Source organism: Nelumbo lutea, chromosome 8 (assembly GCF_056320005.1).
Source record: "Nelumbo lutea isolate HS-2025 chromosome 8, American lotus-T2T, whole genome shotgun sequence".
NCBI lineage: Eukaryota > Viridiplantae > Streptophyta > Magnoliopsida > Proteales > Nelumbonaceae > Nelumbo > Nelumbo lutea.
In genome coordinates, this window is record NC_142691.1 from 3,371,600 (window position 1) to 3,397,520 (window position 25,921).

At 37.9% G+C, this 25,921-nt stretch overlaps 3 protein-coding genes and 1 pseudogene across 8 annotated transcripts; 3 read left to right on the plus strand and 1 right to left on the minus strand.

The window, feature by feature from the left end:
• The first annotated feature begins 1,579 nt into the window (after positions 1 to 1,579).
• RPA1A (replication protein A 1A) lies at positions 1,580 to 5,962 on the plus strand. 2 transcript variants are annotated; one of them, XM_088958146.1, is made up of 2 exons: positions 1,580 to 2,540; positions 2,789 to 5,962. In XM_088958146.1, the coding sequence occupies exons 1-2, from the start codon at positions 2,281 to 2,283 to the stop codon at positions 4,419 to 4,421; spliced, it is 1,893 nt and encodes a 630-aa protein (XP_088814272.1). In that variant the 5' UTR covers positions 1,580 to 2,280; the 3' UTR covers positions 4,422 to 5,962. The 2 variants fall into 2 exon arrangements, with proteins under 2 accessions (XP_088814272.1, XP_088814273.1); XM_088958147.1 differs by having other exon boundaries at positions 1,622 to 2,540; positions 2,763 to 5,962.
• On the minus strand, positions 5,320 to 5,997 carry LOC148842221 (uncharacterized). Its single transcript, XM_088958149.1, has one exon. The coding sequence runs from the start codon at positions 5,861 to 5,863 to the stop codon at positions 5,489 to 5,491; it is 375 nt and encodes a 124-aa protein (XP_088814275.1). The 5' UTR covers positions 5,864 to 5,997; the 3' UTR covers positions 5,320 to 5,488.
• A 6,898-nt stretch (positions 5,998 to 12,895) lies between these two features.
• LOC148842222 (transcription initiation factor IIE subunit beta-like) lies at positions 12,896 to 22,959 on the plus strand. 5 transcript variants are annotated; one of them, XM_088958530.1, is made up of 6 exons: positions 12,905 to 13,226; positions 13,538 to 13,841; positions 18,350 to 18,634; positions 21,319 to 21,450; positions 21,624 to 21,740; positions 22,247 to 22,959. In XM_088958530.1, exons 3-6 carry the CDS (start codon positions 18,386 to 18,388, stop codon positions 22,592 to 22,594), a joined length of 846 nt encoding a protein of 281 aa, XP_088814656.1. In that variant the 5' UTR covers positions 12,905 to 13,226; positions 13,538 to 13,841; positions 18,350 to 18,385; the 3' UTR covers positions 22,595 to 22,959. The 5 variants fall into 5 exon arrangements, with proteins under 5 accessions (XP_088814658.1, XP_088814655.1, XP_088814656.1 ...); XM_088958533.1 differs by having other exon boundaries at positions 18,358 to 18,634; XM_088958531.1 differs by having other exon boundaries at positions 13,538 to 13,834.
• A 1,528-nt stretch (positions 22,960 to 24,487) lies between these two features.
• Positions 24,488 to 25,580, plus strand: LOC148842223 (uncharacterized; annotated as a pseudogene).
• Positions 25,581 to 25,921: the final 341 nt, after the last annotated feature.

Consider the following 25,921-nt stretch of genomic DNA (forward strand, 5'->3'; position numbering starts at 1 on the left):
TTTTTATACGCCTGCAAACGGTATCCTATTCCAAATTCAAATTCTATTAAGGGTGATCCATATTTTCAATAATTATTAATCTAATATGGATTCCCCCAATCCGATTTATATATGTATTCTCATATATATTTAATATTTATATTATATCTATCAATAAAATTGGCCTAAATGTTGTATTTCCACTAAATTATCATAGGCTCAAGTTTCATATAACTAATTTTCAATTCATTTTGTTCATAAATTGTAATACTAAAGTCATTTTTAGATCATTTTACTAATATAATATAATATTTTGGTCATTTTTATTTTATATCATTTAATATCCAATTCTAGTCCAATATTTCTTAAATCCACCTAAATGTCAGATGAATATGGCTTTGAATTCAAATAAATAAATCAAATTTGAACAAAATAAATAAATCAAATTTGAATTCAAAATAAATAAATCAAATTTGCAGCCCTAAGCGTATTAGACTTAGGTGGTGTTTGGGACCAATATCAATTTTTCAGAAATCATCACCACATTAGAGATTGAAAAATCGCTTATTATTTTGTTATTTGATTCATCTATTTTTAAAAAATTAACAAATTGGTCAAAAATTAATTATTAAAATTGGGATGAAAAGAAGAATCACCACCTTCGATGATTCCTCTATTTAGGCCTATTTTGGTTTTTCTTTTGAATGAATGATGTGTCATTTGATATGGATATATGAGAAATAATTTCCATAAAAAAATAATACTAATACTGAATATCAAACAAATTCATAGCTAATTTTTGAAAAATCAACTTACACCGAAGCAATGGTATCAAACCATTAAGTGGGTGTTTGGCATCGATGTCATTTTTTGAGAAAACGGCATTGCATAGACATCACATTAGAGAAAGCAGCACTTCAAACAACACTCTCTTGTTTGGTGCCGCTTTTCTAAAAAAACATTGCTCTAAACCACACCTTGGAAATCAGGAAAGTGTGGTGTAGAGGAATACTAAATTCAATGTTTTTTGAAAGACAATGTATGGCATCATCTTAGACATTGGATAATATAGACCATATTAAAAAGTTTACCACCAATACTGTATCAAACAAAACCAGAACTATTTTCTCAAAAAACAGTCTATATAACAGCACCGATTCCAAACAAAAAAAAAGCATGTGGGATGTTCCCAACACTTATGCCAAACACGAGTTCGCATCTACACCCCATAATGACTCACAGCACATCCCCACCTTGTATTGGGAACATCTCAAGTGATGTCTCATCATCTCTAGTACTCGTTATCGGGAGATATTCCTAATACAAGGTGGAGATGTGCTGTTGGGGCATTGTGGGGCGCCCCCCAGTGGAGTACAGATGTGAACTCGCCAAACACCTACTAAGCGAATCATCCATCGTCCAATCCAACCCATGGCCCTGGTAGTTATTACGGTTAGTTAGCTTCATGGCATTTATGACTATATCCGTAATCCGTGACCCTGAGTAAAAGATTTCAATCCAACGGTTTGTATTCTTGAATGTTTCAGTCTACGCACAAGAGTTGTGGGACACTTGGACCTACTTTTTTCCCCACGGCTTCGGCCTTCGGTGAGGATGACTTTCTTCCAGGTTCTGTAAACAAGGGGTTTTTATAGAGGCTCTGACCAACTCCTTTCAGGTTTAGCCTTCGAGTCGGTTTTTCTCCTCCTTTCCCCGCCATAAATAAAAACTCTTAAAACCCTAGCTACAGATCCATTCGGCCGAGAATTCTTCAGCATTCATTTAAAATTCTTCCTGTTTTTTCAACAATAACTTAGCGCTATTCAATTCCTCATCTCTCTACCTTTGTTTCAGAAAGGGAAGTGTCCCCGCAACTCTTCTGTCGGCTCTTTTCGTTGCGTTTTGATAGTTTTTCTCGATCTTTCACTCAGAAACCTAGGTTTTTCTTTTTATCAAATTTCTTTATATTACGTTTTCTGCTATTTTTTGGCAGGAAATTTTGTTCATCTTAAGACCGTAATCCTCGAGTTTTTTAGTTCATTTTGAATTTGTGGACTTTCGAGCCCTAGATTTTAGTAATTCAAATTCTGGAACTTCTTAAGATTCATTTTCTAGGTTTTTAAGGTTGTCTGGATTCGATTCCACTGCAGATCTGGATTCCAAAGTTTTCGAAAATCTGAGAAAATGCCTGCGTATTTTAGTAATTCAAATTCTGGAGATTCATTTTCCAGGTTTTAAGGTTGTCTGAATTCGATTCCACTACAAATCTTTGGATTCCAAAGTTTTCGAAAATCTGAGGAAATGCCTGTGTATCTCACGCCCAACGCAATTGCAGCCATCAATAGTGGCGATGCGAACTCAAAGCCTCTTGTACAAGTCTTGGAAATCAAGCTCATAGGCAATTCGCAGGATCGGTATCGTCTTCTACTCTCTGATTCCGTTTCCACTCAGCACGCAATGCTGGCGACTCAGCTGAACGATCGGGTGAAGAGCGGGAGAGTACAGAAAGGATCCATTGTTCAACTGATCGATTACATCTGCAGCACTGTTCAGAATTGCAAGTATGCATTCGATTTCATTGCTTAATTATATTTAGCTCCGTTAATTTTTTTGAAACCGTGACGGAAAACCGTGATTTTTCCTCTCGAGTCGTTTTGAGATTGTTTGAATTGACTAGGGATGGATCAGAAAGGCACTGAAACATGTCTCATATTTTAGCTTTGATATTAGGAAAACTGTTTTTGGTCATCTCGTTTTCTATGATTCGTTTTTCTGTCTTCCAGTTTTAATCAGGAAGGATTTCATACAGGATTATCGTGGTACTGAACATGGAGACTATAATCCCAGATTCTGAGATAATTGGGAACCCGAAACTGTTGATGCAATCTGACTCGACATCTCAGAATTCTTCGTCCGCTAACAAGCCTGAGCAACCAGCAATTCCTGATAACAGGCATCTGGCAACAACTTCCTGTAGTAACTCAGCTCCAAAACCTGGCAATAAGATGCCGAGCTTTCGTCCAACTGTCCAACCTCCATACCGACCTCCTCCAAATTATAAAAATCATGGCCCTATTGCAAAGAATGATGCACCTGCACGAATCATTCCAATTTCTGCTCTGAATCCTTATCAGGGACGATGGGCAATCAAGGCCAGAGTTACCGCTAAGGGAGATCTCCGCCGCTACAATAATGCCAAGGGAGATGGGAAAGTCTTCTCCTTTGACCTCCTTGACTCGGATGGAGGAGAAATAAGGGTTACGTGCTTCAATGCTGTTGTTGATCGCTTCTATGATGCTATTGAAGTTGGTAAGGTCTATTTGATATCCAAGGGAAACTTAAAACCTGCTCAAAAGAACTTCAACCATCTTAAGAATGAATGGGAGATATTTCTAGAGTCAAGCTCAACAGTCGAACTTTGCCCAGATGAAGATGGCTCAATACCAAAGCAACAGTTCTTTTTCAAACCCATCAATGAGATTGAGAGTTCAGAAAACAATTCTATAATAGATGTAATTGGTATTGTAGAATCTGTCAATCCTTCAGTCCCTATCCTGAGAAAGAATGGTATGGAAACCCAGAGAAGAATTCTGAATCTTAAGGATGGATCCAACCGCAGTGTTGAGCTAACCCTCTGGGGGGAGTTGTGCAATAAACAAGGTCGAGAGCTGCAACAGATGGTTGAATCTGGGGTTTTCCCAGTTTTAGCCGTTAAGGCTGCAAAGGTGAATAACTTCAGTGGTAAATCAATAGGAACAATATCTGTCACCCAGCTCTTCATAAATCCAGATTGCCCTGAAGCCTATGGTCTGAGAGAGTGGTTTGACAGAGGGGGCAAGAATACTGCTTCTCAGTCCATCTCTAGAGATATTATGCCAGGGTGTCCAAGGAATGAGGTCCGTAAAACAGTATCTCAGATAAAAGATGAAGGTCTTGGACGAGCTGATAAGCCAGATTGGGTCACGGTGAAAGCAACTGTATCATTCATTAAGACAGATAATTTCTGTTACACAGCTTGCCCGTTGATGATTGGGGACAGACAGTGTAGTAAAAAAGTAACAAGATCAGGAAATGCAAGATGGCAGTGTGATAGATGCACTCAAGAGTTTGAGGAGTGTGATTACAGGTATCTTCTTCAAGCTCAAGTGCAAGACCATACAGGGTTGACCTGGGTGACAGCATTCCAGGAATCAGGAGAGGAGATCTTGGGCTGTTCAGCAAAGGAGCTGTACTTATTGAAATATGAAGAGCAAGACGATGTTAGGTTTGGGGAGGTTATCCGCCGCAGCCTATTCAGTGAGTATCATTTCAGGCTCAAAATCAAAGAAGAAATGTATGGTGAAGAGCAAAGGGTTAAGATCACTGTCGTTAAGGCAGAGAAATTGAACTACTCTGCAGAGAGTAGATACCTACTTGATTTGATTTCAAGGATCGCATGCTAAAGATTGACAATGCTATATTTATATGAAAACAATTTTGATTGTCTCTTGATTACAGGCGAAAACCAAGTTTCAAACTGGTTTTGAACACTTCAAAAGGGATGAGTTGATCAATTTGATATTCAATGGCTTCATTCCTCCCTTTTGGTTTATGGCAGAGAAGTTACACGATCTGTAACTGCGAGAAGCTATTGTATTGAATTTGGAATTTGCAGGGTATATAGTTGTGGAAGCTATTGTATTGAGTTTGCTTCTGCTAATCCCAAATAAATTCTTTCCCCTCTTGGGGGTTTGAAATTGTATCCAGTTTTTGCTCAAGTCCTAACATTCGAATAGAAAATGTCTGGAAGACCTTGCACAAGAAGTAGATTGGAATGTGAAGGTTTACTGCAAATAGACTTCCCATATCGGGATGGTTCGTGTTCCCCTTAGTTTTACTGCAAATAGACTCCCTGTACTGGAAAACTCCAATGGTTAGGAGCCAACCAAGTCTATTCATAATGGAATAGTAATATAAGTTGATGGCATAGAAAATATCCTATTTCTGACAACGGCTGAACTGTGAGAGCAATCGGTTTCGGAGAGAACTGATAGCTTTTACTCCGTTTGGCCATGGGAATCGTTTACAGAACAAAGATTTGTTGGCAACTTATATTTGCAGCTCTGTTATTAGGATTGCGTGCAAGTAGTGGAAATGAATTCCTATTTTTCCTTCCCCACGCAAAAATACTTTTGGGTTCTGGAATGACTACGAAGGCGTGAACATTGAAGCTTTCCCTCTTATAAGCAATCATTAATTCTCTATTGATCTTCTTCCTTGAGCAAAGGATGGATAAATTAAAGCGCTCTCTCTCTCTCTCTCCCCTCCCCCCTACACCCACCCTCTGTTTTGTCGAAATCATACCTTCAAACGACCAAAAATTCATAAAAACGACGAAAATAGATCTGAGAAATTACAAATTGTACCAACATGAATAAAACATAAAGATACAGAGATTACGATACATCATAGAACAAGAAGAAAAAAGAAACAGCAATTTAGATTTTCGCTCTGTCTTCCTAATGTATATTTAGCTCCGTTTGACAGGGTCGAAGTTGGCGACGCCGATGACAGCACCAACGATTACACCTAGCACGACTCCACCGGCAACAATGCTAAGCAAGAAATTCTTGAGAGAGGGGGAAATTCCCGGGCCGGCCGCCTCAGCCACCTCAGGGATAACCATGGAAGCGGTCAGGGCAGCTGCTGTCAATCCGGTGACGGCCTTCTCCTTGAGTGATGCTCGAACTTGGAGCTTTGCGTTGGCTCTTGACGAGGTCGCTTCTATTGCCTTGGAAGACCTTAAGGGCAAGGGCTTGAAGAAGGCATCAAAGCTCGGAGGTAGCCTCTTGTGGCTTGCAGAAGTTAATGGCGTCGCCATTGAAACAGCGGAGGTGGATGACATCTCTCCTGCTCTTACTCAGAAGATAAGACAACGAAGAAAAGGAGGTTGCGAATTGAATTCTCAGGGTGTTTGCTGAAGATGCAGTAATGTTGTTCTTCCGAGTGTTTTGAGAGGAGGGGAGAGAAGCTTAGATAGATGGAGATCGTGGGAGGGATCTGACGAGAGGTTGAAATTTGAGATCCCAGCTCCCATGTCATCTTCCCTACTCCGACGTGGCCGCTCCTGCAACCTCGTTTGGAGGATAAGGTTATCCCCATCCCCATCGAACAAATTACTCCAGTCCTTCCGACTCTCTTTCGTTTAGATCAGCAACTCATTTGGCCTGTACTCCCGCGGCGCACGTTAGTAAAATTCTTTTGATCATGATTTTATGATCCTTTCGAGTTTTATTATATCGTGCAGAATGCAGAATTCAATTGGTCGGGCCCATCTTTGGGATTTATGATAGTGACGTGATTAATCACCATCTCCAGAGTTCGGCTTCGGTCAGGGCAAAAGCCCGTTCCAACAGTCACAGCCGGGAATATCTCTGTTATTATGTGTGATTTATTTCATCGGAGATACACAATGCAAATATCGGCTTCCGTCAGTGCAACCACGTGCTATCTTTATTTCATGAAATAAAGCACATAAGAAGGGAGATATTCTCAATGCAAAGTTATAAATACTATTTGAACAGGCTTTGCCTGACCCAAGTAGAATTCCTCAATGCAAGGTTGTAAGGGATTGTTTGAATGGTGTGAGCCCCAACTTGCCTTGATAGAAGTCAAACTCGAAGTGGCATAGTTGTTTTACACTATATCTCAAATCGCATATTAACATCTCTCAATGACTTAAGTATGGAGATATTTCCAATACATGTTGAAATGTGCATATGGGGCGCTAGTCTAGAGATTGGATGGGCTTTCCACTGAGAATGCATGTCTTCTCGTGTTAGGCCTGTTGGCTCATGAACGATGCACGGTCCATTGAAAGTAAAATGCTTGACTCAGTACTCACAAGACTGTCTCCACACTTTATTTATAAGTTATATCCATTTGCAAATTACAATGGTGTATTAAAAATATCTCTAATCTTATATGTTTTTATTCATGGGAGATATTTAACCATAAGAATGATGTAATCACGTCTTTGTGAGGACTGAACCGGAGCTCTTGTTGAAGGTCGGGAGTGATGATACAATGAGCATTGATATGCTTCCACTGGACCATCACCAACCTAGGTGTTTGAAACCGATTCCGTTTTCTAGAAAAACGGTGCTAAGTTTCAAATCTGTTTTGTTTTTCTGAAAACGTTTGTTCAGGGCATGTGTTGAAAATCGGAAAAAGTGTGTCATGAGAAAACAAGACCAGATTTGATCCTCTTCTCACAATCTTCTGCAGCCTTGTATTGTGACTATGGTTTTTTATGGAGAGATATTTTAGGGGGCTGAGGACGGTCCCGCCAAATCCATTTTAGAAAAAACATCTTTTTTTTTTTTTTGACATTTTCTCATTTTTAATGTTGCTGGTGATATTATGCTGATATGACATTAAAAAATGTCAATGCGGCAGTAATGGTCTAAAAAAGAAAGTAACAACAAACAACCTACCTATATGCAGCACCATAGCGTTGGAAAAACAACACCGACTCCAAACACTGCCTACATGGCTACATCTATCATCCACTGATTGGGAATGTTTTCAGTTGTTTGCATTTGGATTATTATCTAAAATTTTCTTAAACATCACTTCTTTTTAAACATCACTTCTTTTTAAACTTCCATAAACCACATGTTAGAGACTTTTATTGTCTAAAATAACCCTTCCATAAGATCAGTATATATTAGCAACCATCAACAAAGTTGCATGACCAAACTAATCCTGAGCGATCAATCAACCTTTCTAACTATTTATATTGCAAAATTATCTTTAACAGCCCAAGTGCCTTTTAAATTTCATTTCTCACTTGTTTCAGTCAATAAACGAATCTGCTGGTTGTTTTAAAGGGATGCTTTCACAACCATGATTTGGTTCGCCGCTTGATTGAAGAAATCAATCTAAAGATTTTCCCTCACCATGTATGTCTTGAATATCTTCTTCCCTTACACCGGTAGTGCTGGCGTATTTTGGAAAAGAGAATTTTTAACTGAAAAATAATAGTCAGAAGTGTTTCTTCCATCTTGATTGATCATCATCAAATGATTTCTTAAAGTTGTGTTTGGTAGCAAATTTATTTGTACTAATGCAAAACCGTGATAGTCCAAAATGATTTTGGTGCAAATTATGATTCATTTTTATTTCAAAATTTACCTTATTTTATTTACTTGCAGCACAAATGAAGTAAAGCAAGACTTGAAACAAAATAAATTTAAACCCAAAAACAAAATTAAGCTAGAATTTGCCTTCTTTTCATTTGCACTTTTATGCATTTTAACCTTATTTTATGTTTTTTTTTTTTCAAAACTATCTGTATTCACATTTTCTTATGACAAAAAATGCTTATAATTTACTTTTTATTTGAAATCTTTTCCATTGGATTTATATCCAATTCAAATGAGTGAAATTAAATATTGTATAGTGTTAATATATTAAACCGGAAATAATCAAAACATTGTATATTATTAATTAAATGAACTAAAATTAAATGGATACCATTTGCATCCCTACTCAAGTATCTAAGGATAATCATGGGATGGGTCAAGCCAGGAGTCCAAGGGGATTGGAATTGGAAGAAAGCATTTTACTCAAGAAATATCAAAACTTCTTTCAATGAGTTATATGCAATTTTGTGACCCTAACTTGATAAACTATGAATAACCTAATGGAGTTCCATATACACATGAGTATAATTGATCTATAAGCTTGCCTTTCTTTCTACATGGGACAGTTAATCACTAAAGTTGATGATGTTTCACAACAATGTAGTCCTTTTCGTGAAGCTGGTTGAAAGAATGGTAGGATCCATCTAATGGACGCCATGAAGGGTGCGGAATGGGTTGGCGAATTTCAAAAAAATTTTCTACATTCTTCCAACTGGGAATCATATTCCCTAAATTTAAAATACAATATTCAAGGGTTCTACTTGAACCATAATTAAACCAGATATGAACCAAAAGAAAACATGAAGGATTATACCTGATCCAGAGAAACAATATCTCCCAAAGTTAGTGTTCACGCCCAAAGAAAAAACCAAGATCCGCTCCTGCTGAAGATGACACAGCTGTGGATGGAACGGAACCAGTAGGGTGAATCCTACACACTAGATTCTTCGCAAGAATCCTCTAGAAACCTTGAACACTGAACCTTTTTGGTCTTTCTTGCAAGACTGTTGTCAAGAACTGATTTCTTGACTTCCTAATGCTGCAAAGATCCAATCTTGCAACAGGGAATGGCGGCTGCTGGAGGAGGAGAAATCCAAGGACGAAGAGGGCTGAACTGTGTTTCTTCTCTCTGGAGCCTGTGAGAGATCAAAAATCAATTCGCATGAGGTATCTCTTGCATACAAATCCTAGTTCAAAATCTGATATTTCTGTTAGGGTTTTCTCTTCTTTCTTCTTGATTAAGAAACCTCCCAATTTTTTGGGAGTTATCCCAATCCAAATCAGTATTTGGATAGGGGATAATCTTAATCTTATCTGCAGATTAAGTTAGCTGACTCTTGATCTTATCAGGAGGTTACCAGATTCAAATTTAATTTGAATTTGGTCTCTTAGAGTGAATAAGGTTAAAGACCCAATCCTTTTACTAACATTAATCTCAGATTCACCCCATGAATAGGTGATCATATCAATCCAGTTCAAAATGGGCTTTTGGCCCATTAAGTGTTCAGTGTTTAACTAGTTTCCAATCTACTGCCCAGTTGGGCTTCTTTGTATGGCGTAGGACCCAAGCATTGATCTACACACCAGCCACATGGGTTCGGCCTAGCCGAATTCACTAAAAGACTCAGTGACCCCCTTGAGCCCATCACATGGACCCTATGGACCCAACACTTACATTAAGTGGTCCCTGGGCCAAGCCATCTTATAAAAACCCAATGACTGTGGGTAGGTGCAAGATTAGCCCATCAGGTATTATCCTAAATGGTCTTACACTTAACCTCGCAACCCTTAATGATCAAGCATTGCCCGACAAGAGAAGACCTCTCCCTCGGCTGCAAGGAACAGTGCCGCACTCTTTACTCACATGGATCTCGGGAATTAAAACATTTTGCAAATCTTTTGAAACCGTACATATATATATATATATATTTTGCAAAAAAAAAATTCCAACGATTAAAATCAACTGCCGGCAGTTTGGTTTCCATCAGAGAGAGTGCATTCCCGATCATTACCATTGTCCGATAAAGGGGTTGATCCCGTCATTATGATCACTCACTCAGATGAATTCTCAGACTGCCCCAACATGTCCAGGTTTTGACCCCCACTAAGGATCTCACTGATTGACACATCAAAGATAGCTCGATCCGACACCTAGTGATGTGTCATAATCAAGTCTAGGGGTCAGGTGTAACTTTCAAGTTTTGCCCATCCGTCTCCAAGGTCTAGGGCAATACTGGAAATCTGGTCCGGTTCAAGGGTTCAAGCAATCCCATACTACATGTGCCTTGGGTCTTACCCTGATGGCCGAAACAAGCCATCCCAACACTTGGTGGCACATCAGTATCAGCCTTTGCAGGATAAATCTCCCCAGACTTATCCAATGGTTGTGAACATTTAAAACTAACACAAGTTTCTATAAGTGTCCATTTTTAGGGTCTTACAGAGAATTATACCAAACAACATGAATCAAACATGTACTTTATTTATTTATACTAAATGTCAAAAGTACATCAAAATGGATTGAAGTTAAGGGCATACAAAACTGTCTAACACTAATGCCTGGGGGTGATGATTTTGGAGCCACCTTCCATCCATATTTGCCTCCCTTAGCCATCATATGGAGCTTCTCCTCCCCTTGTCTCAACTACATCAATTGTAGTAAATTCTTATCTTATATTTGGCTATAGATGTATGGGATTTTTCATTTTTAGGCTCCGCTAAAGTATTCCAAACCGAATCAGGTAGGTGTACATGGTGAGCACATTGAGTAAGCATTTAGAATATATTTTTTTTGGATCATTTGTCCCTTAAAATACCTCCAGCCTACCCTTAAGGCTGTGTTTGGAATCAATGTAAAACGTCATCGGTGTAAATATTTATGCCGGTTTGATTTTATTGACGTTTTGAAAGAATGTATAATCATGATCGATGTAAAACTTCACTCCGGTTCAGTTTTGCGTGCGTTTGGATGGAATGGAGTTTTACATCCTAAATCGATGTAAGTGTTCATTAAAGTAGAGTTTTACATCAATTATCGATGTAAATATTACATCAATAAAATTGATGTAAAACTCCACTTTTCTCAGCACAATTTTCAAAATTCAAATGGTTACTTTATTAATAGTTCGATGTAAAATGTCATTAATGTAATTTTACACCAATGATGTTTTTACATTGATTCCAAACACAACCTAAAAAACAAATTGAAAACAACTTTTGATATGGTTGTATTAAGTGCTCGTAGAAGTGCTTACAATGCTGTGCCTATTAGATTTGGATTCAAAGTATTCAGCCTAAGCTAAAAATCAAAGTTTAGCTTCAAGACAAAAAAATTGTAGGATGGGTTGGGCATGCTGGAAATGATCATCCTTACCAGGGACTCATGATCATATCCAGATCAGTTATGGTCTTCCAAGGGAAAATCCATGGTTTTCAATAAGCCATCGGCCCATGCAGTTGAACTATTTGACCCAAAAATTAATCACCTAAATGGTTCTACTTTCCACCTAATTCAATTGGACAACAATTTTTGTGTGGTAATTTTATATTTTAATTATATATTTTTAATATCTAATATTACAAGTTTACAACATGTTGACTTGGATGATTGAACCACTGACCTAAAAAAGTAAAGTGGTTCCGTATCAAGGTAGGTTTTTAAAACCTTAGCAAAATCTAAGTTGCTAGAAAGACATGTTACCAAAGAGCAATAACCAATCAAAACCCCTTGTAAATTTTGATAAATATCACTTAATTTGTTATGACACCAGTTCATTGGTTACAAGTTTTCACAGCATGATAGTCCAATACTATTGGGCAATCCAGATCCAATTCATCAATAGGCCTGTGGATTATTGTTTAGGATTGTAAATGGATTGGATCGAATCGGATATTGGTAGATCCAAATTTGATTCATTTAAATTGAACTTGGATTCTAATTGGACATTAAATAATATAAATAAATTAGACAAAATGATCAAATAATTATGTATTATTAATAAACGAATTGAACTTACATACAACTTAAACATACAATAATTTAGAGAAAATACTAACATTCACACCAACTTATGATAAGTAAGTATATATGAGCATATATATTTAAGAAAAATTGCCTAAAACTCACCATGAGTTTTCAGTATTTCTCTTAATCTCACCACAATATAATACCATTTTAACCTTCATAGAAAAATATAAAATATATACAACATAAATTAATGGGTGCTAATATATTACCATTTTAATATTTAGACATGAAAAAAGAAAAGTTCAAAAAAATATTTTCAAATATAGAATACATAAAAACATAGGAATTATAAAAAATATAAAAAATTATAGAAATTGCAAACAAAATAAAAATTATTTTCAAATTATAGAAACTATAGATATTGAAAAACAAAATCAGAAAATAAAAATTATAGAAAAAACACCAAAAATTTATAGATTGTAGAAAATAGAAAAAATGTAAAAAAACATAAATTATAAAAAACATTAGAAATTATAACAAAATATTGAAAATGCAAAAAAAATGAAATTTGAAAACTGAAAAATACCATTTTTCCTCCAATTCACCTTTCAAGGGTAATTTGGTTATAAAAATTATTATTTAAACCGGTATGGACACCTTTGTTAAGAAGCATTAATGATGCAGTGATGAAAGGTGAATTTTGGAAAATAAAAACTTATTGATACGATGAATTTTAGATATTTTAAAAAGTTGAAATGAGTTTAAGAGAAAGGTTGAAAAGTCACGGTGAGAAAATTTCCGAAATTCGATTAGATAGAGATATTTGATCCAATTACAAAAATTCAAATTCAGATAATCGATACGGTTTGCTGCTGTTCATGAACTTTGCCGATTAGCGCGTCTGCCGCGTCAGACTCCGATTCTCTACAAATTGTTCCTCTCTCTCTCTGTCACTTTTTTTATCCATCTCCTCTCTTATTCTCCTGCCCTCTTGGTTGATCGAAAAATAGAAGTTAAGAAATGAAAAAGATAAAAATCACAGCGGAACGTTTGTAGCAATCTCTGTCATTTGGTTGTCAGAAAGAGATAGCAAGGTTAGGTTTCTTCCCACCCATTCCTAATTTCTTCTTCCCGTTTCATTTTCCTTGTTCTTAGCTTTCCGATTTCCTTGTCCGAACTCGATAAGTCAATTGTTTCATTTATATTAGTGGTTGTTAATTTTTTGGTATTTCGGATTTTATTTCGTTCACTGCATGATTTCTATTTTATTTAATTGTTTGGTGGATACGGCTTTATATGTTTATGATCCGTTTGTAAAATATGCATTTAGCCTCTAATGATGATTCTGTCGAGCTCTCAATTGTATATGTCGTCGATTTTGCTAAAATCTTTATGACAAACTCAGTTAAACTAGACGAGGAGAATTGCAACTACATCCCTTGCAATACAGAGAAAAAAAATGCAATTTCCGGCGGCAAGCCTGTTATATTAATTGGAGCAAGGGTTTTCTTCTGGCGGCAATTCTCTAAATTTCATCGGTGCAAGGCTTTTCTTCTTAATCTGAAGAGGGTTTTCTTCTAGCGGTAATCCCACATCACTGGTTTTTGCCTGATTATATTCGATTTTTCCCTTCCACCACTGGAGCTGAGGGAAGCGAATCTAGCAATTCAAGCCGTTGGTTTTCTCTCCAGCAGATCTCAAGGTACTAGGTAGCCACTCGAACAAATAACTCTAATGTTCACAGTTGTAATAACCCCGCGACAGTACGATACCTGAAACGGGTGTCCCAAACACACAGCCCTGACTTACTGTTTCTTCTCTGAGACCAAATTGAATGAAGCAAACAGTGGGATACTGGCTAAGAAACTAAATTATCAAATATTATACGTGTTATCCTGCTAGAGGGAAGTCTGGAGGCCTAATATGTTGTTGGAAACAGGACTTTCCCCTACAGATCGTGGTAAAAAATGAAAAATTAATCATGTGTCAGATAGGAAATTCATCACAGAGAGAGCCGTGGTTTCTATCTTTAATCTATGGGCATCCAATGAATTCCAAAAGGAAAGAACTCTGGCCTTCTCTTATGGACTTGGAATATTTACAAGATGCTAAGTGGGTTCTCTGTGGGGATCTAAATGATACCCTATGTCATCATGGTTATGATGGGAGCCGAACTCATGGACATCGACCTTCTCAAAACCTAAGAAAATTAGTGGATAAATTCAACTTGGTGGAGTTGGATAGTAGAGGTCTTTATTATACATGGTCTAATAAACAACATGGGAAGGGAAAGGTGAATGGTGAAAGAGAGGCTAGATAGGTGTTTATTATCAGGCAACTGGTTACAGTTATACCCAGAGGCAAATGTCCTAAATAAATTCTCTATCCATTCCGATCACTCCATGATGATCATGGATACTGAACCCAAAAAATTAAGAGGGCCAACTCACTTCCATTTTCAGCCCATGTGGACAGAAAGTCTGGACTGTGAGCAGATTATAAGAGAAGAGTGGGAAAAGAACACAGGTGGGGACGTGACAAAAAGAATTATAATGAAGCTGAGGAACTGCAAAAAAGGTTGAAGATTTGGAATAAACAATCCTTTAGGTACGTCACTCAAAGATTAAAAGATTTAGAAAAGAGAATGGAAACACTAGAATTAGCATATACAAATGTTCATGGACCTAAGGAGTTCAAAAATTTGCAGTGGGAATATAATCAGTGGCTAAAAATGGAAGAAAATTTGTGGAAATTAAAGTCCCGAGAACTGTGGCTGAGGGAGGGTGATAGAAACACAAAATATTTTCATCAGATTTCAAACTATAGAAGAAGAATGAACCATCATCCAGAGGGAGTAAAGGATTTGAGAGGTAAACAATTGAAAATTGAGGAAGTGTCAGATGCTTTTAAAGAGTTGGCACTGCAAATAGGGGGACAATTGTCTCACAATTCAGAACTTGATATTTCTGATTTACATTTACCTCAGCTGAGTGAGGATGAAAAACAAGATCTTCTTACTCTACCAGCTATGGAGGAGGTGTGGGAGATAGTTGAGAGCATGAAGCCACACACATCGCCAGATCCGGATAGGTTCACTCTCTATTTCTTTCAGAAATTTTGGCATATAATAGGAGGGGAGGTTTATGATTTAATTCTTCACTTCTTCAGCACTGGGAAGTTCCTAAAGAATTTAAACTGCAAAACTTAGTATGTATTCCCAAAAAGAAGAATGCTGAAATGTGACACAGTTTAGACCCATCAGCTGTTGCAATGTGCTTTATAAATAATTGCAAAATGCCTAGTGGAGAAATTAAAAAACAAGCTACAGCAGTTAATATGAGAAACTAATCAGCATTTATCAAGGGCAGAAATGTTGTGGACAACATTATACTATCCCATGAATTGGTAAATAAAATGACAAAGGAAAAATGGGGGTGAGATGGATGGCTATTAAACTGTACATGTCCAGTGCATATGCTAGAGTCAAGAGGGGGTTTGTGTTGCTGATATTAGAGGGGATGGGATGCCCACAACAATGGTGCATATTGATCAAACAATGCATATCCACCCCATCTTTCTCTATTAAACTTAATGGTTTGTTGCCAAAATTGTTTAAATTTCATTGGGTCTTGCCTGAGACCAATGGAAGCGTTGTCCAGCATGTTGGAAGCTGCCGAACAGAGAGGACTCATCAAAGGTATAAAGTTAGCTAAAGACACCCTCCCATCACTCACCTGCTTTTTGCAGATGACTGCTTTCTTTTCTACAAGGATGAAGTGAGTAAGTAGAAAGAACTTTTACTAATATTGCAAAGATTTGAAAGGATGTCAGAAGAAAAGATCAATCCACAAAAAAGTTCGATTCTGGTTAGGAGTAATGTTCACAGAAGAAAATGGAAGTTCATCTTACCAATGTTTAGAATGAAGCAGATGGACAGTATGGAAAAGTATTTGGAATCAAGGCTGTGGCTTGGTTCTCTTAACACTGCTAGTCTTTCAGAATAGATCTTAATTGGTATTCTTTTTTCTTAAAAGCCCATAGCCAGAAAGTGGCTTGTATTTCTTTATTAGCTTCAGGAAGAGATGCATGAGTGTGATATGGGATGGCTATCAAAAGTTATCCATTTTATGATACATGTTATCTGTGCTTCATAAAAAATGATATTTGCTAATTGTTTTATGGATTATGAATATGTTAATTTGTATGATGTATCATATGGTTTGATAGGAGTATTTTTAATACCGCTGATCTATCAATATAGAGGCCATTTCCTGATGCTGGTCCTGGCTTATCAAGAATCTTGGGAGGTGTGGACTAGATACAGAATTAACCTATGGCATTTTTACCATAAAGTGGCTGCTCTCAGACTCAAAACTACATTCTCATGGTTGTTAGTCAGAGATTTTACCATTGCACCAAGCAGTGATCCCTTATTTCCATCATCAGTATGCAATTGTAAACTGGAAGTTCTCTATTCTTTCAAAATCACATTTTATCTGATCTTCCTGTCAAAATTATCTACTGCAGGATTAGTTCTGAACTTGGTCTTAGCAGAAGGATGCATTTTGACTCTTGTTCAAAATTCTCTCTCACATACACACAGTTCCTTTGTTGCATGGGTTAAATCTTAAATAATGTTTTTAAAAAGTAAACAAGAATGGTAATAAAGCACAGTTTATCTTTTTTTTTTTTTTTACTTTTTGCTTTTATGTATTGACACATATGGCTTGTTGCCTATTTGTATCTCCGTAATTTGAAGAAGCCCATTATGGGGATCGGTCCAAGCATTATAAGACCTATTCTCGCAAGAAGAAGGGCAACAAACAGGTTCTGATTTGGCATGGGGAAGACTTTTGGGACTTGGACTGAGCTGGTCTGGGGTATTTTCGTCATTTTAGCTAGTCCTATGTGGGCCTGGGCTATAACATCTTGTTCCTCTAGTTCAGTAGAGCCTATCTTTCAATTTTCAGTTTATTTGCATTAGTAGATAAAAAGCTATTGTGTTTCTTGATGCACAAGACAAGGAGTGGCATTTTTGTAATTATAGTGAACAGTATTTCGGCACACAAGTCACTCTATATAAATAGATGTATTCTCTTCCTTTTGAAGTTAATGAATGAAGATTTCTTAGAGCTCTCTTTTAAGTTTGCTGTATGGAGTTATTCCTACAAACCCTAGAGTGATTCTAGGACCCCTTGGAGTGATTCCTTGGGATTTCTTTCTCTTTTCTCTTTCTCTACCCTTTCCCCTCTCTCTCTCTCTCTCTCTCTCACACACACACACACACATATACATTCTCTCTCTCCCTCTCACCCTCCCTCTCTTCCTCTCTCTCTGTCTTGTGATAGTTTTGTTCCGGCCTTACTGCATCATCCATAAAATTAGAAATGATAGAAATCTACTTTGAACTAATGATACTGGAGAAAAACATTTTCCTTAAAAGTTAATTTCCCCCAATTCCCTTCTTGCTCAAAAGATTCTTTGATTACCTTGTCCTTATTGGGTGGATAAGGTTTACATGTCAGTGATGCCACTGTCTCTCTATTTGATTTTGTAATTTCTTTTCTTTGGTCAAAGTTGATTTTCTGCTTCATCTTCTTTCTACCCATTCACAGCGTATATGGTTTTGGACCAGGCTGCATCAATCTCAGAATTTAGATGAAAACAGTGGGTCATATTCTTAGTTCAACAAGTCAGTCCTAGCTTTTGAACTTTTTCTTTCTTTTTGGTTTGTTTAGGGGGATTCATTAACTAGGGTATGTCTTCTAAGTGTAGAGGGTATTGGGTATACCTTGATACTTCAGTTATTTATCATTTTAGTTATGGATGTCAAACAATTGAAAACTAGCTATATGTCTTTACCACTTTAGTTTATTAAAGATTAAGTCAACAAAGTTTTCAGCTTATGGGTATTGAAATGCAATAAAATTCATTATCTGGATTTTCAAGGTAAATATTACCTAAATACCTAGTTGGATAAATTTGAGGTCATTTTTTGAGTACCGTTGCTTATCTGAGGCATTGGAAAAGCTAAGGACAATAGAAGGTTTAGGATGACTATTTTTTGTTGCAAGGTCAATCAAGTTAGTTGATAGCATATTTGGTGATAAAGATTAGTTTCTGAAGCTGTTCAAAAGATAGGAAAAGGGCATTAGTTTTTGAAATGTCAGAGTTAGAATACCTTGGATTCTTCTGATGTAATTTTCCATGTACTTAGGTTTTCAGTATTAAGTAAATCAATATTATATCTCCAATGTCGCTTCAAGCAAGTCTTGCAAAGTTCAAGCAGCAGCAAGAGAAGTGCCAGTCTACACTCACCAACACACCAAGGGCAGGGGCATCAAAGCCCACTCAAAAAGTTACACCTGCAAGCACTCCTTCAAGAACTCCTTCTGCTCCAGTAAAATTCTCTAATGATACAGAGAGGCTTCAGCACATCAACAGCATAAGAAAGGCCCCTGTTGGTGCTCAGATCAAGCGTGTTCTAGACCTACTTCTAGAGGTATGAAACACCTTTCTGTTGCGGTTGTTCAAGATGTCTCATATGATCATGCACTTATTCATAAAAGTTTTGAAGACCATGTGAACATGTATGTTTTTTTTTTTTTTTTTTTTTTTTTAAGTATGGGCTTGGTTAACTAGTGCTGTGTTTAAAAGTGATAGAAGATTGAAACCCGAAAGGAGGTCACGACAAATGTTCAATATAGATTGTTTTAGATCCAAAGGGTCCTTATTGGGTAAAAGGAAAAGGGAAGTAGATTATTACAATACGACAGTCCAGTTCATTTCTTCTCTTTGTTTGGGAACAGACCAGAGTTTAAGCTGGAAAAAGAAGCCCAATCCAAGAACCATGGTCCTTTTCTGCTGTAGCTTGGACTTCTTTTTTGTGTCTTTCAATGTTTGATTTTGCTCTGATTCTTGTTTGAGGGTTGTGGGGCATGTTGTTTAGGTGCTTTCTTGGGTCTTGTCATTGGGCAGTGTTTTGGGATTTTTAGTGGCTCCTTGGAGCTGGTTATAGTTAAACTGGTGGTGTGAATGGTGTTTTGGGTGAAGGGATGAGAGATCCATCATATGGATGGCCGAACCCTGCAAGAAGTTTGGGTGAAATTTCAAATGTTTCTCTCTCTCCCATGTGGGAATCGCATTCCCTATTTTAGAAAACTGCATTTTCAATGATCAATCTTGAAACCAAACCGGACCAGATCTGAAACCAAAAGGGAGGAGAGGGATATACCTGATACAGAGTAACAGTAACTCCCAATGAAGGTGTTCACGCCCAAGGAGAAGACCAAAGACTGCTTCCACCGAAGATGACACGGTGTGATGTGAAGTAGAATCACCAGGACGGCTCTTCAGCAAGAACTGAATTCTTCAGCAAGAATATAGTAAAGGGCTGGTGAGCACGACTTTAGATTGCCTCTTCTAGCAAGAAGCAATATCAAGAACGATTCTTGATCACTCCCACAGGTGGAGATCGAATTGGGTAGGGGCAGCAAGAACAGGAAGGAAAGAGCAGAAGACAGGAGCAGTCAAATTGTGTGTTGTCTTCTCTCCTAATTCAGCAGACTGTGAGTTGTTTTTAGAGGTCCGCCCTGCTCTCCTATTTATAGCCTTAAAGGGAGGTTCTCCTAATCTTATTAGGAGTTTCCTAATCCAAATCTTATATTTGGATCTGGACTCTTTGAGTGGATAGGGATAATTCCTTATCCTATCAGTTGATCCAAATCCCAGAATTGCCCCTATTTAATTAATCTTATTAAGCCAGTTCGAATTGGGCTTTAGGCCCATTAAGTCTATGTGCTCACTTAACCTTTTTAACCTGCTGCCTAGTTGGCTATCCTTGTATGGCGTGGGACCCAAACATTGATCTACACATCAGCCACATGGGTTCAGCCCAACCTTTGTTACAAAGCCTAGCTGAATTCACTGTAGGAGACAGTGATCCCCTGAGTCCATCACCATGGGCTCTTAATGGGCCCAACATTTACACTAAATGGTCATTGGTTCCAACCACCTTATGAAAACCCAAGGACTGTGGGCAGATGCAAGATTAGCCCATAAGGTATTCCCTCAATGGTCTTACACTTAACCTCTCAACCCATAATGATCAAACACTTTCCAACAAGAGAGGACCTCTCCCTCGGCTACAAGGTGCAGTGCTGCACTCTCTACTCACATGGATCCTAGGAATTAAAACATTTTGCAAACATTTTGAAACCATAATATATATATATATATATATATATATATATATATATATATATATATATATCTTTATATAAATATATTTTGCAAAACAAATTTCAATAGTTGAAATCAACTGCCTGCAGTTTAGGTTTCCATCATAGAGAGTGCATCCCCGATCATTCGCTTTGTCTGGCAAAGGGGCTGATCCTGTCACTATGATCACCCACTCAGATGAATTTTCAGACTGTCCTAACATACCCAGGTTTTGACCCCCTCTAAGGATCTCACTGATTGGCATATCAAAGATAGCCCAATCCGACATCTAGTACAATATCACAATCGAGTCTAGGGGTCACGTGTAACATTCCAGTTTTGCCCATCTATCTCCAAGTTCCAGGGCAATATTGGAATTTTGGTCCGGTTCAGGGTTTCAAGAAAACCCGCACTGCATGTACCTCGGGTCTCACCCTGGTAGCTGAGACAAGCCATCCCAACCAACTTGGTGGCACATTAGTATCGGCCTTGGCGGGATAAATCTCCCTAGATCTATCCAACGACTGTGAAGATTCTAAACTAACATGAGTCTCATAAGTGTCCAGTTTAAGGGTATTACACAGAAACACAAAGGTCATTACTCAATGTTGGTCCCAGCTATCTGTGGTCTTGGGAGGGGTAGACTGGATGCACTCCTAACCTTTTGGCTTTTGTTTTTTGGCACAAAGTGGCCTCTCTCAGACTCAAACTGACATTCTTATGCTTACTTGCCTGAGATTTTACCATAACAAGTAATGATTCAAATGGCAACTATCAGATATTAGTATAAGTGAAGTTCCATTGCAAATAATTACATGAAAATGTAAAATATAAGTGAGGTTCCATTTCCAGCCAAATCTAATTCACTCAAAAGCTATAACATTGGTATATGTAGCATGTCAAAAGGTTAGCAATATTTTATTGAAAGTTAATCAATCAGTTTTTGTATATTCTGAATTTCTGTAGACACGGCAAGCATTCACCCCAGAGCAGATAAATGAAGCATGTTATGTTGATACAAATTCCAACAAAGCCGTTTTTGACAGTTTGAGGAATAACCCTAAAGTGAACTATGATGGAAGGCGTTTCTCTTACAAGGTAAGTGCTGCTTTTACTTCAGAGAATACAAATATATTATATATCATTAGTGGTTGGGACGCTTTCAGAATTTGTCAAGGCAATTTGTGGTTCAGAATGTATTAGATGGGTACTTTTTCCTCATGGAGCCTTTCAGGTAGTCAAGAAATAATTGGTTTTGCATTATTATACAGTCAAAACATGATTTAAAGGACAAGAACCAACTGCTTGTCTTGATACGGAAGTTTCCAGAGGGTATTGCTATCATTGATCTGAAGGATGCGTATCCAACTGTAATGGAGGACTTACAGGTATCTTTACCGTTATTAATGCTTGTTTTTAGATTTTCATTTCTTTATGCTAATGAATGGATTGCTGTCCATTAGGAAAGGGCATGATTTCAATGTGTAATAGCATGTTTATGAATGACATATGTGGTTTGTTATACTTTGCAATTACCCATAATAATAGTAGCAAAGCTGCTAGTCCTGTGCCAAATATTTGGAGAGTTGTTAAAATTATGAGGCAGTTCATGTAAGTGGATGCTTGGAAGAATCTGAAAAGGGCTATTCTGGAACAAGAGGGGCCAATTTATTGAGCGCACCTGAATAGTGAATGTGAATGTATATTCATTAAATAACCAGCAGTTGTACATATCATTTACTGAATGGTGCAATGATTCTTTCTTGTTGCATGGTTGTTGTGATTGTGATATTAATGATATTTTTGTGAAGCACTCAAAACACAATTACAATACTTTATGTGACTTTTAGACGGTTGGGGCATATGATAGTAAGCATAATATTATTTGTTGCAGGCTCTGAAGGCTGCAGGACAGGTTTGGCTGCTCTCAAATTTTGATTCACAAGAAGACATTGCTTACCCAAATGATCCCAGAGTTCCAATCAAGGTAGATGATGATTTGAAGCAGCTCTTCAGGGGTATTGAGCTTCCACGCGATATGGTTGACATTGAGAAGGACCTCCAGAAGAATGGAATGAAGCCTGCAACCAACACTGCCAAGAGAAGGGCCATGGCCCAGGTGCATGGTATTGCACCAAAGTCCAAGCCCAAGAAGAAACAACGTGAAATTAGCAAGAGGACCAAGCTAACCAATGCCCACCTTCCAGAGCTCTTCCAGAATTTAAATGTCCCTGATACTTGAAAGTATATTGAAGTCATTATTGGGGACTTGAGTTTCTTCATTTGCTTGAATGTATCATTCCATTTGCAAAGCAATGAGCTATATTATGCACACTTAAATTCTCAAAATTACCAGTGTGATATTGCATAGGGGAACGGCTTGTATTGTCCAACACCCACCTTAAAAATAGTGTTGGATTTTGGTTGTCCCACATCTGGTTCTGTTTGTTCACACCTTAAGATTGGCGGAGTGAATAATTTGATTTGTCTAATTGAAGAGGAGGACATCTGTTGCTCTTAATAAGGAGCTTGGACTTGAATTGTATATGCGGATATCATGATGAAAAGCAAGGAATTAGTTGTTTGTGCATTTTCAGATACAGTAAATGACTTCCACGGCCCTTGTCTGATCTATGATATTGTTATTTCAAGCCATCTAAATTTGTGTATTTGTGGTTCCAGTAGAACATTTTATTTTCTATCATTGTGGAGGTAAAGAACTCCAATGTTCAGGTTCAGCTGGCCTTTTTACCTTCTAAAGAAAGAAGCAAAGCTCTGATGCTCTGAATAACAATTAGTTGGTTCCGTAGCAGTGTTCCATAATAACGGCGAAGCTGCAGCAAACAAATCTGGTTTGAAGAGGCTATACAGGGCGTAATGTTAAGATGACTGATGAGGTTTTTCTGTTTTTCTTTTCGAGACTATAAGCTTCATGTATGTCAGGTCCTTAACCTTGTTAATGCGTAGGCGTTGAGACGTTAGGTGCAACTTAGGCTAAAGTCACGTAGCTGACTTTGTTCTGTGAAGAATTGCTCTAGATTTTTTTTATTAGTTTTATTTATTTATTTATTTGTTACTTGAACGTTAGCCATGTATTTGGTAATGCTGGCAACTGGACTTTATGGTGCCATACAATAAATCTACTTATTGTTAAATCCACATAATTATGAGTCCGCGTTAAGTGCACCCGTGGATTCACTGGATGCGTGAACCCACCAACCAAAAACGACCACGTCGGCAGTTTGAATAAACATTAACTTTAACGGGTGTTTCAGCCATTTGCTGAATAAATCCGATTCAATCACCTGTAAAAAGACAAAATGCAAAAAACAGGGCTTCTTTCAAAGACGTTATTGGAGTCTAACCATTGTGTTTGCGAGATCTGCCATCAGGGATTTCAGAGAAACCAGAACCTTCAGATGCACCTGTGTCAGCGGAAGGTGCTGTGGAAGCTACTCAAGAGGGAGACACCAGAGGTTTGAAAGAGAGTGTTTGTTTGCCCAAAACCTAGCTGCTTGCACCATGACCCTTGCCACGCACTGGGCGATCTCGTCGGCATAAAGAAGCATTTCAGAAGGAAGCACAACAATCACAAGCAATGGGTGTGTGAGAAGTACTCCGAAGGATACGATGTTCAATCGGATTATAAAGCTCATCTTAATGCCCACAACTAAAGGCCTCTCGCTTGATCGAAGTTGTTTCTTGGGTTTCTCATTTTTCTTTTCTATATATCCAATTAAATTCAAACCCAAGAACTTAAGCTCAGCAGATGGAGAGTACCTTGTTAAATTGTCAACAGTTCAGCAATACTTATACTTGATGAGCCATAGTTCTTAAGATCAGGATCCCCTTAAACACAAGTATCCTTTGGAGAATAACTTATTTTTTATCTATTTCTTATTGATTTCCCTCCCATCTTCCGTTTGAATCCAAACCCAGTCTAACGAAAACATAATTTTTTTTTATTGATTTCTTTATATATTTCATTTTAAGAAGGGTGCAGCTTTTTTGTTAAACGTATCTTCTACGATTAAAACAGGAAGATCAAGAGCCACTTGAATGTTCTGCTTGTTCTAGTTTGAAGAGCCCATTTGATCAAACTGTGATTAAGCTGTTGGTTTGATTCATTTGTTTTAATTTCTCTCTGATCAGGGTTGACAGTTTCATTGAACACCAAGACGCTTGTAATGGTGGGTGTCTCAAAACTGAGTTGCAGACACTATAATCGGCAGCTTGCCTGTCTCGAACAGCTTCAAGCCCGAGTCCATCGAGTGACACAAATTTCAGTACAGCTCCTTGGCCTGGATTGAAAATGCAAAAGCCGAAGGAACTCATCTTCTTATGTCTAGAACGGAATAATCCTTCCACTGTGGAACAATGCCACAATATGGAACTGTAGCTGTTATCGTCATCGAATTATCTCGCAAGTACCTTTGGTACCACGGTTTCCCCAAATACAGACGAAAATCATGCTACCCAGTAGCAGCTCTCAATTAGGTCATGTGACCATGGCGACAAAATTGATTCAAACAATGCCAATTTGAGAAAAGATGCAAATAGAAACTCTCCCAAAGAGAAGACAGTCATTGAAGAACCAGCTTTAACAGTTTCTAGACTGAAAGAGCAGGCAAGGGAGCAGTTAAGGTTGGCCATGACAGAAAATGCCTTTGCTGAAGAGGCAAGACAGCAAGCAAAACAACAAATTGAATTGGCCGAGCAGGAATTCGCAAACGAAGAAGAAGAAGAAGAATCCTTGTAGAGAGTACCTTCCTCTGCTTACCGCCAGTAGATTTCGTGCCCATAATCACCGGTGTACAATGAGATCGCCGGTGGGATGTTTTTGGGTTAGGGCTCGGCAGAGGAGAGGAGGAAATGGGAGGGAGTTCGAAACTTGGAATGAAATCCTTGAAGATGGGTTTTAGCCTTCCAAGTATTTTTTTGTCCAGTTGTGTTCGGTTCAACCGGTTCCAGCTGCTAACGGCAAAAAAGTCTGTTAAAGTTTGTGTTTATTCAAAATGCCGACGTGGTCGTTTTTGATTGGTGGATTCACGCATCCAGTGGCTATTCAAAATGCCGTCGATGACTATAGGCAGGGCACTACGGGAATAAAAAATTGATATAATCATGAGTATCAGAAGCCATATCTGCTAATGCATCAACGTGTGAAAGAAAGTAACATCCACGAAAGAGCAAATCTCCTCCCACCTCAAGCTGTCAGTGCCAATTTACCGAAGAAGATGTGGTAAAAAGGAGGTTTTTCCAAAGAAGCTAAACGAGAACATGGAAATATTGAAAGCCTAAACTTTTTTGGATCCCCAAAGATTTGGCCAACATTAGGCCGTCCTTCAAAGTGAAAGCTTCAACCATTAAATTAAATGGTTCACCACCACCATGGTAAGAATGAAACATGGCGATTAAACTACCGTGCTCATCTCCGATGGTACTCCACCGATCTCCACCAATTCCATGATTACCCCGGGAAGCACCACCCGTGTTTAGCTTAAAATAACCCTCTAAAGGGGAATTAGCTTAAAATAACCCATGGTTTTCAAAATCGGACCGAACAGGA